This window comes from Bemisia tabaci, chromosome 5 (assembly GCF_918797505.1).
Source record: "Bemisia tabaci chromosome 5, PGI_BMITA_v3".
Taxonomy (NCBI): Eukaryota; Metazoa; Arthropoda; class Insecta; order Hemiptera; family Aleyrodidae; genus Bemisia; species Bemisia tabaci.
The window spans coordinates 2,670,799-2,690,779 of NC_092797.1; the positions used below are offsets into that span (position 1 = coordinate 2,670,799).

Consider the following 19,981-nt stretch of genomic DNA (forward strand, 5'->3'; position numbering starts at 1 on the left):
CTTGAACTCCGTGCTTTTTTTAGTTTCACCGTCCAAATCAGATTCTTTCTTCCACTCTTTTCCTTACCTATCACCGGCTTGGGGTTTCCTCGTTAAACCGCCGTGCTGGCCTCACTCATTCGAGTAATTATCGAAACTTCCAGCGCAGACTGTACGATATACTGCAAAAACGGTGTCTCGTAGAAAGTTGGCGCAATTGTGACTTTTGATCAGCATCCAAAAACAAATTTAATGCAATAACAAAATTGGAAATCGATCGTGGTGCACATTCCCATAAGGGAAGGGAGGGGGAGTCCTTTTCTGTGACTTTTCTTAATGCATTCTAAATTATTCTCGGATTCTTTAAAGGTGATATTTTGGTTTATTCCATTTGAAGAAAAAAAAAGAAAAAAAAGGAAATCAAAAAGGAAGACAAGAAAATAATAAATTAAATTTGGAGATTCAGTTGTTTAAAAATTGCAGGAGATTCATCTTTGTTATTATACCAATACATCTTCAACGCCATTTAAGAAAGTACGGTGGAAAGAAAGTAAATATAAAATTTATATTATAAAATATATATTATAAAATATATAATGACCATTCGAAAAATGTTTTAATTCACAATAGTTGTTGTGAACTGTGAAAACCTGAGATTGATCTTTAAATCCCTGCTTGCCTATGGACCATAATCACCCTAAAATGAGTAACTTTAAACTGAATTTTCCCCTCTTATTTTGAGTTTCGTAGGCAGATGACGTATCCTTAAACATTTACTTCAATGAACACTGGGTGGCGCGGAAATTCGAATTCGCTTCTTCATTTCCATTTATGATGCTGAGATCAAACACACTGGTAAAATTCCGCATATACAACTGTTGGTCGTTGACGTCAGAAAGTTTGCTTCAGGTGAATATAATTATATTATATTCACGTTTATCTTCGGTTGAATTTGAAAACTTTTGGAACACTGTTAGGCAAGATTTGTGAATAACACAAGAAACGAAACCCCAGATGCATGTCCATTGCCATACGGTGTATGTTTTCTGGCCTACGCCAACAATTGAAGGCGATTTTACTTACCTCTTACCTCATATCTCGTGTCAACTCTGCTTCGTTTAAATTCTTGGGTTAGAAAACGTCTCCATCCGCAATGTGATTTGTTAAAATTAAAATAATGGACCGAGTAAATCATCAGTGGTTATTCATTTCACAATCATAATTCTATTTTGGTTTGGTATTCTACAAATTTTGTTTTGTTCCAGTACACGAACTTAATGTACAGTTTTTACGTATTTTTGGAGTCAGCACTTTCAAAATATGGCAACGACAACAATCTGTAATTTTTGGACGCATCATCCCTGTAAGTTTTTAAGACAGTGCATTACAATCATGTATAATTCTATTCCACGTGAATCGTTCTATTTAATGCTTTTCTGTATGGTTCCTCAGTAAAAAACTGGTTCTTGAAAAGTAATTTTAATTAAAAATTTTAAATACAAATAATATAATGAGATGAATGAATTAAAAAAATCATTCGGGTCCAACAATTATTATATTTTTAAAGGCCATGGAGGGGAAGGAGGAAGATTTGACTGATTAAAAATTCGGCCACCGAGATGATTGTAATATTGAAGCTAGAGGAAAAACATGTGAAAACGCTTTCCCCTTTTTCCGTGGGCGGTTCCAATCATATCATTGTTCCTTTGACGTAAGGGCGTGTCTCAAGTACCACGTGAGCCTTATCTGTAAATAGATCAGAAAAAGAATAAGCAGATATCAAATTTTAAAAAAAAAGGAAAAAAATCGAGTGTGAATACAGTCGAATATATGATAAATGTATTCAGGCCTCGTTCTCAACTGTTCTCCAGAATCCGAGTGACAGCTCATTATCGGCAGCATAGCGCGGAGCATTGCAACTTCACGCCTCGCGCTATCGCGCCTCCAATTTTGCAGATGCAACCTGGACTACCATCAAGTACGAATAGTTGTATCTCTGCGCCGTCATCGACTGCGTCCTTTCTCTTGCTCTATGTGCAAAATGTGTTGGTATACGTTTGTTTTATTTGTGGTGGTGCTTCAAAAAGTGAAACATAATCGAAGATTTTGAGACGTTGCGATAATGGTACAAATTTTTCGACTTCAGTCGTCAATTACACCATTACATCGCCGAAGACGTGTGGATGGCATCACCAGTTTTTGACTAGTCAGACAGGCACTAAGAATCTACTTTGACGAATCCAAAATTAGGCCTCTGACAGGATGTTCTGCTAGTAGAAAAAAGATTGAAAAGGTTAATAAAAAGTTTCACTCTCAAATGCCTTATCTGATTTTATTGAGATCGCATTTTATCTGCAAATAGAAAATAATAAATAACAATACGTAATAATAAATTTACAAAAATAGGGTGTAGGAAAAATTTTATATTTTTCATGAGGGGATGAATTATCATTATCTACGTTTAACCTCTCAACGTGAGTTATCCTCATATTAATTTTTATTAAGATAACCAAATTAGAATCTACAATGAATTTAGATTCATAATATTATTAGTATTACTATAATCTTTTATATACAGGAGTTACTTATTACCAGGTTTAATAGATTAAATAGTTTAAAATTTAGGAATAAGAGTTTAACAAAACCTATAAATTGCACTTATAAGATGAATCAACAACCTTGTGAAAACTTTAGCTAGATTTCAGCTTTGGCAATTTTTTATTTAATTGCACGATACACGCTTTACTTGGGTCGTTTTTCCTCGCCGAATCAGGATAAAGGAAGTATCTATTGCATCATACATTCATCATTACTTGGATAGATTCATGTGAAAGAAAAGTCTATTTCTACAGGAAAACCATAGGTATCACATGCACCTCACTATCGCAAATTATACAGCCGTCTGCACGTGGTTGTGTAATCCTTGTAATTAAAATTTTATTTAAGCCTTTTCGTAATTGTGAATAACCTATCCTCTCTCGTTCACGCCTTTACAATCATACCCTTTATCTGCAGTATTGCATGATACCAGTGACAACCAAGCATCGAACGGCCTTGCTGGATTCTCTTGATAAGTTTGTATGTATCATTTTTTTGCCTCGTGACTTTCCGTTGGAATCTTTCGGAAGAATTAAGCACAGAAAAGGAGAAACATGTAGCTACAGGGCGCTGGTTCAAAACAATGCAATTGCCCCATGAATACAATTATGAATAGATATTATTTAAAATCTAACCAAGTTTAACGAGGACAAGGCAAAGTATAAGTTTTAAAATTCCTTTATTTACTTACTTTGTAACTGTTGTCAGAGATAAAGATCTTTCTATCGTAATATTTTGGACTCTACACATTTCTAACATCTTGCCTCGTACTTTTATGTTTTGCTGGAATGTAGAGTGACAGTTGTGAGGGAGAGTTTAAAACAACATTTTTTATGTATAAGTATACTCTGTAAGAGAGTGCAACTTTTCAAAATCGCCTAAATTGCGGGGATTAATTTCTCGCTGAAACGCAGTCTTGACGGCCTTGAAGTGGATTAAAAGAATGTTTCATAATATTTGGAAGAAAAATTACGGACTTTAATAGTTTCGTAGGTTACACGTCAATGTAACCTTCAATTAGTTAATTTTTTTTAAAACCTACCAACTTGAAAAAAATGTTCCTTCAATATTCCAAATTTGCACATTGTTCTCAGAAAATAGCGCTAATGTAGAGTACGGCACATCCTTTGGGCATGCTATCGAGTGGTGAACATCCATCGTCAATTTTTAAACTTATGTTACTATTTTTTCAGAGGAGTAAATCATATCGGATGGAGCGCAATAGTGATGACTACTTATGAGTTACTAATCCTGAGAGCGGCACGGAATTATAGACTCATCATAGAGAGCCTGTTCTTTAGCAAGAAACCTCGAATAAAATGGCCATTGATGCTTTTAATCCTTTTCCACCATGTCCTGCAAATAACTGGGGCTATTCTATTTATGATTGGATCCAAGGCGAGCACGCATTCCATTATGGCACCTGCCACCCTTGCGCGGAAAATGCACGGCCTGATAGCTCCTTTAAGTTACATATTCTTTGTGCTTTGGTGGCGTCAGATGGACTATTTAGAGGAAACCCTCCAAGAGGTCAACGAAATTTTGCTTCGCGCCAAGGTATTACTTTTTATCTTTTCCTCTTTTGTTACATTAGACAGACCTGCAAGATATTTATTATTAATTTCTATGTAAACTGTACAGCCAACGCTGTTTCTTTCATTATTTTGAGTACATAATAATTAATAATAAATTAGGACCAAAAATTAGGTTTTTCAGAATTAGACACACACCGTAGGCCAAACAGGTAGGCAGAGTTCTAGCTGAAGAAAATGCCTGTCTAGACGAGAGCACCCCGAAATCAAATGCTGGTCCTCCAGGTTGGAGGTTGAGTCATCGGGCTGACTTCTGCAGAAAATCATGAAAAGTGCGACGTTAAAAACCCCAAATCCATCACGAGAATGACAATAGTTACGAAATCGGAACCTTTTATTTGAAATTGAGAATGTTTAGGGCGCACTTACAAGAAATTTACGTGAATTGTATTCTAGATAAAATAAGTCGCGATAACGATTTGGCCATTTTGAAAGAGTGCATGAGATAAACTCCGGAATAACGCTCCGGTACTCTTCATAGTATTAAAAAAAGGTGCTATTAGTGGTTAGTTTTTTTTTTTCACAAACAATACAAGGAGTGAATTTTCATTTTAATTCGACAATCTTGAGACCTGAGTTTGGCAGACTTAATGATTATAGGATGATTTGTCCACACCTTTTTGTCCGATATTAAAGTTAGCCCATAATTCATTAGGCTGATTGAATCCGTCCATATTTCTTTGTCCGAGCAAATGTCTCAATTTTCTGGCCCAAAAATTGAATCTGGTCCAACGGAAGAGTTGCAACCGAATATGGTTTTCATCGTACGAAAATTGAGGATAGAACACGAATTTCAATACCCGTGCGACGTAAAGACTATTAGCGTGCATATACTCCTTTTCCAGTTCCCGCTCCTAGGTTCTTTGCGCGCTACTATCACTGCAGAATTGGAGTCCCGACATCGGTCAATCATCCTCTACATGAAGGCAGTCTCACAACTACTGGTTTTGTTATACTTTCTACCTCCCGTAGTCGCACTATTTTTCAACCCCTCATCATCACGAACGCTTCGTCTACCAATGGAGATGTTGGACCCACTCTCTCTCCTCGGAGTCAGCTCGAATGACGTCATTGGGGTACTCATTTACTTCAGTTATTTTGCCTCTTACTTAGTCCACAACTATACCCTATACACTGGAGCTGCGATTCTCATCGTCACTATTGATTCCCTGAAGACAGCGTTTCGCGTATGCGGGCTTTGCTTGGAGACCCTCGGTCATGGCAAATCTGCCGATTGGGAGCAATTTGTGGACGCTGTTAAGCTTCATCAACGCTTGTATAGGTGAGATTATAGCCTTTGCAGCATAATTGAAGGCAAATTAACCTTAGATGAACGGCATTTGCTAATAGATTTATTTTGCAGTTCATCATAGCTCATTGAAACGTGTAAAGCAATGAAGGTGAGTGAAGCTCTAGCATGTGTTAGGAATTTGCGATAAGCACTGATTCCTACGTAAAATTTCGCGAGACACACGGCGGTTTTTCTCTGAAATCAGCTCCAAAGCTCAAAAAAGCCCTCAAAGTTGAGGTGGTAATGGAAGAAATATCCCGCGCTACCCCGAGAGTCCACCACTAAATCAAGACATAATTTCAATGCAGAGATAAGGAGCTACGATATTGACATGGTTGTCACCTTGTTCAGGGACTCCAAAACTGAAAACTCGGCAACCTTGCTCATATATTTGCTCCTCATATTTGCAAAGAGAATTTGTTTTGATATAGAGTTGGATTCTCAGGGTAACGTGAGATAACCTCTCCAATTCTCCATTATGAGAGCTATTTTTGAGCTTCGGAGTTGATTTCGGAGAACACCAGTGGCACCATCGTGTTTCTCGCGGAATTTTTCATAGGAATCAGTATTTGAATCTATAATTCCTGACGCAAGCAAGAGTTCCATTATGCGTTGTTTGGATACATAACTATCCATATACTCTCTGGTATACTTTTGTTGCCTAACAGAAACATTTAAGGCGGACCTTGGATGGACGATGGTTAAAGTTCTCATCGTCATTTATCGGTTCAATTAAAACTCAAGAGGGGATCATTATTTGTGTGTAGAAATCCACTCGCACTTGATATTTGTCACCTATGCGGCAAAATTGAAGGAGAAACTCGAGCGAACGATACCTACCAATAGGTTTACGCATTGTCTGGTGGCTCTAGCATAGTTTATCGGAGAATACACATGTAAATTTTATAGTAAATAAGAATGGCACACAAAATAGCTCGAATTTAACAACACAAAACACAAGAAAATGGAGAACCAATGCAAAAAATGAACATAATTTCTGGGACGTTTCGGGGTGTTTTCAACCCTCTCTTCGACCAGGAAACAAAAATATCATTAATATAAACTTCGAAGGATTCTGCCTTTTTCTATTTCACTCGAGGGGAAGTGTCCCCTCCCGGACTCTCTTCCCCACCCGGTGACTGACGCTGCGCTGTGCTGAACGGTTCAGCCTGAACCTTTCCCCTACGTCTGACCGTTCCCCACTCCTCTGTCAATCGAACCATATGCCACCGCTTACGTATTGTCGCTCGCCCACCCAGGTACCTACCGGCCAGCAGCGGTCAGTTGATGATAAATCTCGCTCATGCTCCTACGCAGCTACGCATTGATTACCTACGCCAGCGAATTACTTTCCAAATAATTAGAATTTCTTCGATAATAGTTTTCTTTATTTATTCGACGGTATTTTTTCTCTGTTCTACTGTGATTTCCTTGGTTCTCTACTGTGTTTGACTGTGTTGAAATTTATATTAATACTCACACGGAGAAAAAACTTCGTGCATGGGACCCGACGTTGAGATCATATGAATCTCTTAAAACTTGAGGTCCAGCTGCCGAAATTCGGGTCAGAAATCTGAAACACTTCGGTATGCACCGAGTACTTCAGATGTGTGACCTGAAACCTTCGGTATATACCGAACTACTTCAGTTGTCTGACCCGAACTTCGGCAGATGATGGACCTTAACTTTTCGGATGCGTGATCCGAAAACTTCAGAGATCCATATGATCTCACATCAGCTTCGGGTTCCATGCACAAAATTTTTTTCTCCGTGTTTCCTTATAGGGGACGCAACTAAAATTTCAGTAAATTTTTTCAGAAAAGTAAAAAAAAAAGTGGCTAACAATGGTTCCTCACCTTCTCGTGGTGTTGGCTGTTTTTACTAAGTGGGAACCGTCCATAAGATATAGTCTATTTCTTGCCCTGCCATTATTATTCTACAAGTTAATTGTGGAATGAGAACTTCATAATGTTTTCTATGAAATCTTCAAAATATAGTGATAAAAAATTTGCAACTACTACAAAATCGGCTCGCGAAGCGAGCCGAATGTCACTCGCGCAGCGAGTGACTGGGGGTCCAGGGGGCGTAGCCCCCGGCTAGGCGTGACGGGCGCGCGAAGCGCGCCCAGAACGGCTAGTATAAATATAAAAATGTATAAAAAAATCCTCAGACCCCCATTTGCGATAACAAGAAAGGAAGGTTATACAGAGAAGTGGCGTGGCGTGCTTTGCGACATATCAAATAATCTGCCATTTAAATCTATGGAAAAGGATCGATAAACAGGGCGCACGCAACGAACACCTAACCAATCGATTCATCACCATAGCTCCCTAGGTAAAATATCGATGATGGATCATTCACTCCTCGCCTTTTCTATGGAGAGGTTGTTTCCTGGTCGAGGAGGGGTTGAAACCTCCGCCAAAATGTCCCAGGTATCCTGTTTGTTTTTAGTCTTGGTTTCCGATTTTCTTGTGTTTCGTTTTGCAGAAGATCAATATCAAAAACCCCTCGTGTGGATTGGTTGCCTATGGGCTGGAATTGAAGGGCAGATTTAAATGGACGATGACTACCAACAGAATCACACATCGTTCATTGGTCCTATCAAGAATGATGGCACTACATTTGAATAGCTCCCTAGTAGATTAGATACTTACCATTCGTTGAGTCCGTCCGAATTTTTCAGATTGACTGCAAAGATGAAGAACGCTGTTGAGCCATTACTTGCAATGATCATAACTGGCACTGTCATTTTTAATCTTCTTTCCGGATTGGCATTTGCTCAGGTAGGCCTTAAAAACGCATATCATTTCAAATTATTATTCTAAGAAGCATTGCCCCACCCCTCTTTTCCCGCACGATGTCGTGTCATTCAATATTCGTCGGCAATATGAAACCGCATCCTTTGGAAAAGGCTCTTTCCTCGTGGATTTATAAAAACCTCTGTATTAGTGAGAGTATAACCTTCCAAGTGAGCCACAGTGGGCTTGGTCGGACCTTTTTTAAAGCCAAGGCGGTATAAGTCCGGTAACTTTTTGACCACACATCATATACCAAATTAGCACAGTGCTACGAAAATATTGAAATTAAATTGCAATTTGATTTCAATACAATTTACCATTAAATTGCAATATTTTTACATCATTTGGTCAATTTTTGCCGATTTTATTCAATCAACAAAATGAGTTCCATGTGTCAGAAAGATAGGCAATCTTAATATTTAATTTGAAAAATAGAATGAAATTGTGAATCAACCACTGTACTAATTGCGAGGGGCGTTGGTTCATTTGAAAGGTGTTGTTCTCAATGCTTCGGGAAAACTATAAATTATTTTCTGGGGTTCGTCCCCGATTTTTAAATCCCTAAAAACTCATAAATTGGATGAGGGGAAGTGGGGGTTTTTTGTTTTTTGTTTTTCGGAAAAGTTTTGTTGCTACGCATCTTACTTTACTGTTTGCTGTCTTTTTATCAGCTGTTTTCATTCAACAATCATCATTAAGTGAGGTTACTTCCAACACTCAACTGCCATCAACTTACATTTTTCTTTTCCCGCGTTTTTTTTTTTTTTTTTTTTTTTTTTTTTTTTTTTTTACGGTTTTTCATGATTGGTTCCATATTTTTCCTATTGCCAATTTTTCCTCATTAAGGCAATAACCTCCAAGTTTTTTTTCTCATTTCCGATCAGAACTTTTCACGCTGTTTCTTTTCAATGTGTATAAATATGTTTATTATTAATTTCCATTTTCATTTCATCCTTTTTCTTCTGATTTATTTTTTTTAATTTAAAAATTGAACTTTTCAGTTATGATTTTGTTAAAATAATAATAATTTTTACTAATTTTAATTTTAAATTTAACAGTTGTTATGAGTGAAATTTTCAATGACCGAGGCGGTCGTCCTCCAAAACGTGGTCGCGTTTTCCAGAATTCTTCGCATGTTCGTTTAGTGAAGCAAGAACTTAACTCTGTTATTAGTATAGAAAATCAAAGTTTCATTTCTTCATTTCGGAAGTATAAAATTGATGATCAGAACTTTGATGAAAATTTTGTTACCAAATTTTCAGTCGGTTCAATGAATATAATTTGTCATCATTGTGATGCTCGCCATTTTCAGGGTGAAATGTCCAATGGTCATTTTAATAACTGCTGCCAAAATGGCTTAATTTCTTTAACGAGTATTCGGACAAATACCGATTTGAAATCATTATTTTTATATTCTCCAAATTTCATAAAGCATATCAGAAATTATAATAGTGCTGTTGCTTTTGCCTCTTTCTCTGTAAATCGAATTGATATTCCGGGTGATGGACCTTATTGCTTTAAATTTCAAGGATCCATATATATGTAAGTTTATTTAATATTTACCGTTACGTAACGTACTTTTTTCAGTTTCTCAGTCCGTCCCTCCCTCCTTCCCACCCCTTAACGCATCCGGAATGCAGCTGCATTCCGGATGCATTTAAAAAATAAAAAAAGATCTTCTTTAAAATTAGTTTGAAAACAAATGTAAAACCTAAATAATAAAAAATAATTTTGTATGAAGATTAAAACAAAATTTTAGTTTAAAGTTTACTAAATAAAATTACAATTTTTGAAAACATTTGTTATATTTATTCTCTCAAAGAAATAATTAGACCCGATTCAAAGACAAAACAGAAAATTAAATGAAAATAAATAAAAAAAAAAAAAATGTGAAAGTGAAAAGTGTACAGGAAAAATAAGGGGCTGCGAAGCAGCCCCATAAGCCCCTAGTGTGCAATGAAATGAAAAATTGCAACTTATTTCAATTTTATCGCAAGAAGTTTCTATAAATGGGGCCTCTTCAAATAGGAGCTAGACAACATACACAACACTCAGTTGAATTACAATATTTTTACAATATAATTGCTACTTATTGCAATCGTGTTACTTGGGTATTTCCGTCCGTATTTTGCATTTTTTGTGATGGTAAATAACTTTAATCCCTTGAATGATCCATTTTCAAAGTTATACTGGTGAATTTTACCGGAAGTTGGCAAACATATTCCTTTTTATGGTGCTAGGATAAGGATATCGTTGAACCTCCCTTAATCACAATTTAAACCATTATTGGGCTTCCGCTTCCTAAGGAAAAGATATGTTCCAACATCGACTATAAGTGGATTACATTTTGCAATAAGGAATCACTATTTCTGGCTATTCCACTAAAGCCTGTAGAGGGAAACCTATGGCATATATGTTGTTTCTAAAATGAGCCAGAAATAGTGGTTCCTTATTTCAAAATTTGGTCCAAATATGACCCTTCGTGTTTCTGAACTCTCTAGGATTTTAATGTGCAAAACATTGAGCTGATGTTAGGTGCTCTGAGTGCCTTAGGGGTAATCACGGTCCTCTTCGTTCTACCGGGATCCACTTCAGTCATGGTGAGAGAATCTTCCTTTCCCGATTTTCGCTGAATGATGAAATAATAATTGATTTGTCTCTCAATACTCCCCCAAATTTGCAGCAACAAAACCACAATCAGAGTACATGAGATGGTTATGTCGTAGGCAAATAGTAAAATTAGGCATTTTGTCAGATGCCCAAGCAAATAGTAGTCAAATATTCTTACTTAGATTGAAATCTGATTCTTTTCCTAATTTTAGACAAAATAATTCATTGCTCCTGTAAAAAAGTATTCCCTCTAAAAATATGCATCTTGCAATAGTATTTTAAGTTTAAGCGTTTCTTAGCTCCAGAGCGAACATTTATCTTGAAATTTACAGCTGTGCATTTTCATTTGTCATAAAATAAAGATTTTTTGAAATGTTTAATTTAAATAAATGAGAAGCATTTAAAAAAGAAGAAACAAGATGATTTCGTAGATTTGATGAGTTATTTTCTCAAAAATATTGAAACTCGAGAGCTCTTCGCCATTTTACATCATTTTGTAAACCGTCAAAATTTGACTATCTGCCCAGACATTTGATAAAACGCCTGATTCTACTAATTGCCTGCGACAGATAAAAATTCAATCTGATTATAAATTAGAAATAAATTATAGCCAGGGAGGATTACTTGCGTTGCAATGTTGCAAAATTTCACCTATAAATTTTGTAATTAAAAAAGCATTAACAAATCCTTGTTTAATATTGAGAATTTCTGGTATTGTTCGTTAAGTATGAAAAAAATCACAAACAATTTTTTGGAAAAAAACCTTGCAACCGTCCTTGAGAAAGGATTTCAGTTTTCAAGGGATGTCGCGCGATCTTACGAAATAATCAGGCCTTTTTAGCTGTGGCCCTTTAAATTTTTAAAAAAAATCGATAGTATGTCGAGAATGCATACCTCCGATTGTGACATAGGACATATTTAAAAAGTCCGCTCATGAATTTTTTATTTGAAAAAAAAAAAAAAAAAAAAAAACAAACAAACAAACAAACAATCCTTGAAATTTTCTGTGACTTTCCTTAATACATTCTAAATTATTCTCAGATATTTTAAAGGTGATATTCTGGTTTATTCCCTTTGAAAGGAGCGTGACTTGATATAAAATTCCAGATTTGATCTAAGATCTGAAAAAAGTGAATTTACAATTCATATCTTATAATATATAATTTATTACCATTCGAAAAGTTTTTTTAGGTTACAATGGCTGCTGTAAATTTTTAAAACCTGAGATTGATTTTTAAATCCCTGCTTGCCTATGGACCATAATCACCCTAAAATGAGTATCTTTAAACTGAATTTTCCCCCTCTCATTCTGAGTTTTGTAGGCAGATGACGTATCCTTAAACATTTACTTCAATGAGCACTGGGTGGCGCGGAAATCCGAATTCGCTCCTTTATTTCCATTCATGATAATGAGATCAAACACACTGATGAAATTCCGCATTTACAACTGTTGGTCGTTGACGTCAGAAAGTTTGCTTCAGGTGAATATAATATTCATTATATTGACGTATGTCTTCGGTTGAATTTGAAAACTTATGGAACACTGTTATAGGCAAGATTTGTGAATAACACAAGAAACGAAACTCCAAATGGATGTCTATTGCCATACGGTGTATGTTTTTTGGCCTACGCCAAAAATTGAAGGCGATTCAACCCATTAAATTATTGGGTTAGAAACGTCTCAATGGGCCTGTTGCAAACTTTTGCTAGAGCAAAACTAAGAGTTGTTTCCTGCAGATAATGCCTCAAAAATCACGATGAGCGCATCGGCAAAGTCTGAAATGCACTCATAGCTTCACAATCTGCGTAAGAAATTTGCGGTTTTTTGAGCTTCCCGCTTCGAAAACGATACTACGGTACAGGTGAACATTTTGTTAGAGGAGTCGTTCCATTGGCGACAATACTCATCATGGCCGACGCCAGTCCGCCAAAACACGTGTGATGGGACGAGATAACACCTGAACAGGATTAAACCATATAACAATCGGCGTGTTTACGTTCATATTTTCCTCGCCCGCCTTAATTGACCTTGAACTCTCCTCGAATTACGCGAGGAACTGCGCAAGCGTCGGCCATGATGAATATTGCCGACGATGGAGCGACTCCTCTAAAAGAATGTTTACCTGTGCAGTAGTATCGTTTTTGAAGCGGGAAGCTCAAAATAACGCAAATTTCGTACGCAGATTGTGAATTTATGAGTGCATTTCAGACTTTGCCGATGCGCTTATCGTGATTTTTGAGGCATTATCTGTAGGAAACAACTCTTCATTCTGCTCTAGCAAAAGTTTGCAACAGGCGCATTCGCCATGTGATTTGTTAAAATTAAAGTAGTGGACCGAGTAAATCATCAGTGGTAATTCATTACACAATCATTTTTCTATTTTGGTTTGGTACTCTACAAATTTTGTTTTGTTCCAGTACACGAACTTGATGTATAGTTTTTACGTATTTTTGGAGTCAGCACTATCAAAAATTGGCAAAGACAACAATCTGTAATTTTTGGACTCTTCATTGCCGTAAGTTTTTACGACACTGCATTGAAATCATGTATAATTCTATTTCACGTGAATCATTACATTTAATGATTTTTTTGTATAGTTCCTCTGTCAAAAACTGGTTCGTGAAAAGTAATTTTAATCAAAACTTTGAAAAGCAAATAATATAATAAGGACGATAAATGAAAAAAGTCATTCAAGTTCAACAATTATTATTTTTTTAAGGTCCATGGAAGGGGCGGAGGAGGAGTAGATTGATTAAAGATTCGGTCACCGAGATGGCTGTAATATTGAAGCTAGGAAAATGAAGAAAAAACACCTGATAACGTTTTCCCCCTTTTTCCGTGGGCGGTTACAATCATATCGTTGCTCCTTTGACGGAGGGGCGTGTCTCAATTACCACGCGAGCCCTGTTTTAAATATATATTTATGCTCTCTGAGGCTCACGCGGAAAATATGAAATAATGGCATAGGACAAATCCTTACTTGATCGACTGCAACTCATCAAAATCTTTTTCATCGAGTTCTTCCTCTTGCCAAAATATAGTCAGGCGGTTGTGATGAGAGGTTAAAGTTTAAAATTATAATTTTTTTATGTATGCGCATATTGTAGACGCGAAATGGAGATCATCGGAGTAATCTTTCTTTGGTAGGATGAAACTCATCAAATTTTTTTGAAGCGAGGTTTCATCTCTTGTTGGAAGGCAGTCTGATCGGAGTGAGGTGGAGTTAATGATTAATAATCAAAACGAAACTAAGTAAAACCAGCTCCTCAAGATGTATGTGGATATTTTGATGCCGTTTTTTTGTTCATTGTTTTGAAAGTAATTATTGATATCTTCTGTAGTTGTTACGTAATATGTATATATTTAAAATACAGTGTGCTATATATAGTATGTATACTAATCTTATTTCCTAAATGTAGTTTTCTTCTTTTTTATCTTTCATCTGTTCTTAAGTATCAATAAAGTAAGAGTGCGACAATTCTGGTGATATTTCTTTTTAACCAGTGTTATCAGTTGTGAATCTGAGAATATAATATTATCATAATTCATTCTCCATTTGATGGAGTAAAAGTATAATTATTGAGAAACTTTGATTTCGTGATTTAGACTACTGAAGAAGTTTTGAGGTTCGTGGTTCGTCCGAAAACTTACTACTTATAAAGCCAGCAGAGGAGAGGAAGAATTATCATTACATATTCCTAATCTAGGAAACGAGGGTTTTCAACCTCTTACTAAATGCCCTAATTTTTAAAAACACGACAATCGGCGAGATTTTTTCCAAAAGATTAAAATACTTCTCAATTGATAAGGCATTGACATTCTATTCAATTAAAACACTGACAGATTAGTGGAATTGGCCTGTTTGTGAAGTTTTTTGACAAATAAAGATTTATCATTATCATTATGTGGGTGATTTCACGATAAGAGGAATAGTCGTGTCGCGTGGGTTATGAACGATATAGGCAAAACGATTGAAAACCAATGAATAAATCAATAGGAATGATGTCCCTGAACCTATCCACGCTAAAAAATATGATAAATTATTATCATATTTCATAATATGAGACTTTAAAGGCCGAAAATGTCCGGTCGGTTACGCGTCGCCAACCCCGATTTTGAAGCAAAACAGGAATTTGCGGTAACAAATCAGTACTGATCATGAACTCTTTGGCAATATTTGCTGAAAAGAGACTCTAATGTTCAAGAAAATTGCCAGTTTGAACTGAAATGTTTATTATTGAGCGAGAAAAGTCATTAGAAAGAGGTGTCGCCACATTTGGCAACAAATTTTTGCAGTTGTATTGAGTGCAGTGTTTATCTCGCCAGACGGAGTCAGGAGTTTCAAATTGCCATCAATTGTTCGCTGAAGTCTTCTCGACAAAACCATTACTGATAAGTCAGTTTTTTTTACAATGAAAACTTTAATTATTATGAAAACCAGTGATTTTTAGGTGTGTAGCACTAATTCCTCACTACGCAAAAACCTCAATTTAATATTATTAAACTAAAAGGAAGTCTCCAAAGTTTAGAAAACTTTTAAGGCAGCATCAATTCCACCTCATAACTCAAGAATTGCCAAGTTTCATCTTTTGTATCATCTTCTATCTCACATTTTCAAGTGTCGGTTACGCTGCGTCTGTTACGTAACCGACACAATATGGCAGGGCCGCCATGTTTGCGTGGACCTCCAGCAGTCCCGCGGGAAGCGCTGATACCTGATTCAATGGCTTGTTTATCAATCACTTTAACTTTGCACTGAATCAAAATAGAGCGTGCCAAAGCTGGAAAAAGGAGGTTCAATACCTTTAAAATGAGGTAATGAAATCCTGTTAAAATTGGTGCACTTTTATTTTTAAGGTATTTCACATTTTAACTATTCCTGTTATCGCGAAATCACCCATGTATATCGACGGTGAAACTACCAAACCACGTATCTCGTTTGCGGTGTTTAAAAATCTACGCTCGCATTTTATTTTTTTGAAGTCCACCAAATCAATATTATTCCTTGAAATTTTCACAGAATTTTCTCTGCACAAAGAGAAAAAATCACAGAAATTTTCAAGACTAGACGTTAAGTAGTTTTTCATTTAAAAAATAAAGTATGACAGGAAGTCTGCGACGTCGCAAACCGAGATACGTGGTTTGGTAGTTTCACCGTCGATATTTGACTTTATACAAAAAATATACAAGAAGACGGGGTGCAAGATGAAAGAGAAAATGACTATTATAGGGTCGTTTCAGAATTAACGATTAACATGCCCTTTTTCAACCGTGAACAAATTAAAATCACACACGCAAGAGTCCCCGCTTGACGGCAAGGCAAGACTTTTGATTTTATGTAGGTGTATATTATTGATTTGCTAAACGCTTAGTTAATGCTCAACATTTTTTGTTGAACACGCTAAGAGTGAATAATGATACAATAATTCCTTGGGGATTTTCATACTTACGTTACTATTTTTTCAGAAGAAAGAACGATTTTTTCCATGACTAATATTGGACGCAAAGATGGTGGCAACTTCTGAGTTAATAATCCTGAAAACGGCACGGAATTTTAAATTTATCATAGGAAAACTGTTCTTCATCCACGAATCTCGGACAAAATGGCCTTTGGTGCTTGTAATCCTGCTTCATCATGCCGCTCAGATAACTGGGACAGTTCTCCTCATAATTGGATCCAAGGGCAAATACTCCATCACGGCACCTACCACCCTTGCGCGAAAGATTCACTGGATAGTAATACCCATAAATTATATACATCTTGTACTTTGGTGGCGACAAGTAGACTATTTAGTTGAAACTCTCCAGGAAGTCAACGAAATTTTTCTTTACGCACAGGTAGGATTTTGTATCGTGCCCTAGACATGTAAGTGAAGTACCTTCAAATTTGCCTAACGCCGTGCAAGTCTTTGATTTCGTTTTGATGCAGATTAAACAGCCAACAGTGAAGCCAACAGGCGTTAATGATCAATTATCGATACTTCCCCCATTGAAGCTGTGGTGAAGAATAGATTATTAACGTGCTAGTTGTGAACACTCTGTTCACCGATCCTTTTCCATAGGTTTAAAGGGCAAATCTATCGATGTATCGCAAAGAACGCCACGCCACAGACAGCCAACCCTGTTTTCTTCCATAAGCATTGTATCATAACTGGACCGCGTTTAGCAGAAAGGAACCAAGCCACATCAGCTATTGACAAATTTAACTGGACAATCTTATATTTTACAAAAAACGTTTGAGCGGATTCCTTTGAAAATTTTAAGGAATTTGTATCGTATGTGCGGAAAATTAACTGAAATTCGCTTAAAAATCCGCACAACCGTTTTTAATGTAAAAAATTAAATTGCCCAATTTTTGGCAATAGCTGATGTGGCTTGGTTCCTTTCTGCTAAAAGCGGTCCAATTTATGCAACTACAATATTTCAAAAACAGGCGGTCCGATTCTCGATTTTTTTTCCTGGTACAAGAGTAAGACATACATTTTTAAAGGATAAATAATCGTTAAATTATAGCTATTGGACAGTTTGACGCATTTCTGTCAAATGGAACTAAGCGCCAATTTGAGTTCCTTTTGAGGAATTCAGAATGCCGGATAGCGCGTTCTGTTAAACGGAACTAAGCGCCATGGAAAAGCATTGCGAGTGTAGGACGGAATGAGCCTGACGCCCGGTTCCGCCGCCAATCCGAGCCCTCCTCTACCTTATCCCCCTATGGCGGTTAGTTCCGTTAGACAGAAATATGTCCAGTTAGAGTACCTATATTGAGAGAGTATGGCCACTGGAGTTACCACCTCTGATTGGCTCAGCCATCTTAGGCTGAATGGAGCCCTTAGGACCCAAAAATGGCGGACGCCATAAGTTAATGTAATGCAAAATGATTCAAAATGTAGTTGTCTTTGCTTATCGTAACGAGAACTGTACCCAAATGCACTATTGCGACTTTTTTACATATTTTTAAGGCTAATCGTGTGCAATTTTTGAGAAAAATGATCTTAGATGTAGTAAGGTTGGCAGCAAGTGCGGTTGGTGATAACCGTCAAAAGTTGGCAATGACCCCCCTCCCATCCTCAAAAACCAAAACAAAGCACCGCCATTTTTGGGTCCTAAGCCTCTTTATGGGACCCAGTGGCCACACTCTCTTAATATAGGTACTCTATTTCCAGTTAACGTCCTGAAAATGAAAAAAAAAATCCCGAAAACCATAAAAAATCGGTGAAATAAGATATCTTTTTATTTCTACATCAAAGTATAAAAGCAATTCAAATTCCATTCAGCATTTAATTAAGACTAATAGCAGCTATTTCTCTCCCAGTTCCCGCTTCTAGGTTCTTTGCGGACTACTATCATCACAGAATTGGAGTCCCGTCATCGGTCAATAATCATCTGCTTGACATTAGGCTCACAACTATTGGTTGTGTTTTACTTTCTGCCTCCCGTAATCGCACTATTCTTCAACCCCTCTCCATCAAGAAAGCTTCGTCTACCAATGGAGATGCCGGACCCACTCTCTCTCCTCGGATTCGCCTCGAATGACGTCACTATGTCACTCATCTACCTTAGTTTTTTTGCCTCTTACTTGGTTCACTTCTATATTATTTACGTGGGAGCCGCGCTACAAGTCACCACCGTGGACTCATTAAAAACAGCGTTTTGCATTTGCGGTCTTAGTTTGGGAACCCTCGGCCATGACAAATTTTCAAATTGGGAGCAATTTGTCGACGCTGTTAAACTTCATCAACGCTTGTTTAGGTGAGAGTTTCATGATACGCGTTTCCCCGTTAACATTTTCCGGACGGCACGATCTGCGCACCGGAAATTATTCGCAATAACTCCTCACCCGTTGGCTGTGTTTTCCTAATGGATTTTCCTGAAAAAACGAAACTTTCTTTATATCTTTGTCACTAGACTAATTTCAGCCTTTACCTCGATTTGATGTAAGTCCTCGGTGAGACCCTAAAAGTCGGCATTCTAATTGAATCGGTTTCTGTTAAACGGGCGCAAGTCCAAAAACTCATGACCCCTGGCTTTTGCTGATCACTGAGGACGCTAGAGCTCATGAGTTATTTGATTTACGCCTGTCTAACAGTGATCCATTCAATTTACAAACGAGCTCTATCCTAGAATAAACGTATTCCCTTTTAGAAACAAACGACCTCTAAATTACTAATCTAAGCATTTAAATGTACGTGTCCTCTTCAAAATTGTACATAAAATATGATTCCCGCAATGAAAATTACCGAAATTTACTCTGAATCAAGATATTAACGTTTGAATTCAGCATTAGTTACAACAAAATTTGAATTTCCCGCTCATAAGAAAAAGCAATGTCTACTTTAGTGGTCTTGAAGCAACAAAAATAAAAAACAAGCAGGAAGCTCCAACGCATTGGCGTCGGAGAGCGGCTCTGGGGACAGTAGTTGTAGTCAAGAATGAGGGCCTAGACACATTTTGTCATTGATGTACAATCCGACAACTGTCGATTCATGTTTTGTAACTTTTGTAGCCGAGTGCCGTAGGTTAAGGGCCCGTTCGCAAAAACTAATCGGAACTGTATGAATGAATTGCTCCTTTTAAAAATCAAAACAATATCGAATTGCGATATATTACACAGTTAAGATAGGGCTATGTCCTGTCGTAAGCGGCGACATACAGTCGATATCATTTCAATAATCGCCCCAATGGCCACGATAGTTGTTAGACGTTTACGGTTTCCCTGGTAACCTTTGTTTGCTATCAGCTGATATCAAGTAATATGACTAGGAGGCTCCAACCCAGTGGTTAAAGCTTCCTTAACCGCGAAAACTTAAAATTCAAATTTTCAAATTTTGAACGTAAAGTACATTTTTTCCATCACGAGATAAAAGCACAAACAAGTTTTGAATTGTTGACTGTATCACCATGATTCCAAAAATACAATACACAACATAGCATTGACTAACAATAAAACAGTATGCAATAAAATAAAGTCATGACAAGGAACATAGCCGAAAATGGCGCCGATTCCCATCAACCAACGCGCGGTCTCTACAATGTAACATGCTGCATTGATACTCCACAGCTGGGACCGTCCGGAATAGCAGCTCTAGTGCAAGCACCAGAGCCGCTAAAAAGC

General features: G+C 37.0%; 1 protein-coding gene and 1 long non-coding RNA gene across 2 annotated transcripts; both read left to right on the forward strand.

Annotated features, from left to right (window-relative positions):
• Positions 1-3,776: 3,776 nt before the first annotated feature.
• LOC109037234 (uncharacterized) lies at positions 3,777-8,663 on the forward strand. The gene is made up of 3 exons (XM_019051805.2): positions 3,777-4,134; positions 5,015-5,451; positions 8,144-8,663. The coding sequence occupies exons 1-3, from the start codon at positions 3,805-3,807 to the stop codon at positions 8,283-8,285; spliced, it is 909 nt and encodes a 302-aa protein (XP_018907350.2). The 5' UTR covers positions 3,777-3,804; the 3' UTR covers positions 8,286-8,663.
• Positions 8,664-10,351: 1,688 nt separating this feature from the next.
• Positions 10,352-19,230, forward strand: LOC140224696 (uncharacterized). Its single transcript, XR_011899944.1, has 5 exons — positions 10,352-10,858; positions 12,191-12,349; positions 13,287-13,384; positions 16,336-16,707; positions 18,182-19,230. It is a non-coding gene; the product is annotated as an uncharacterized lncRNA (long non-coding RNA).
• Positions 19,231-19,981: the final 751 nt, after the last annotated feature.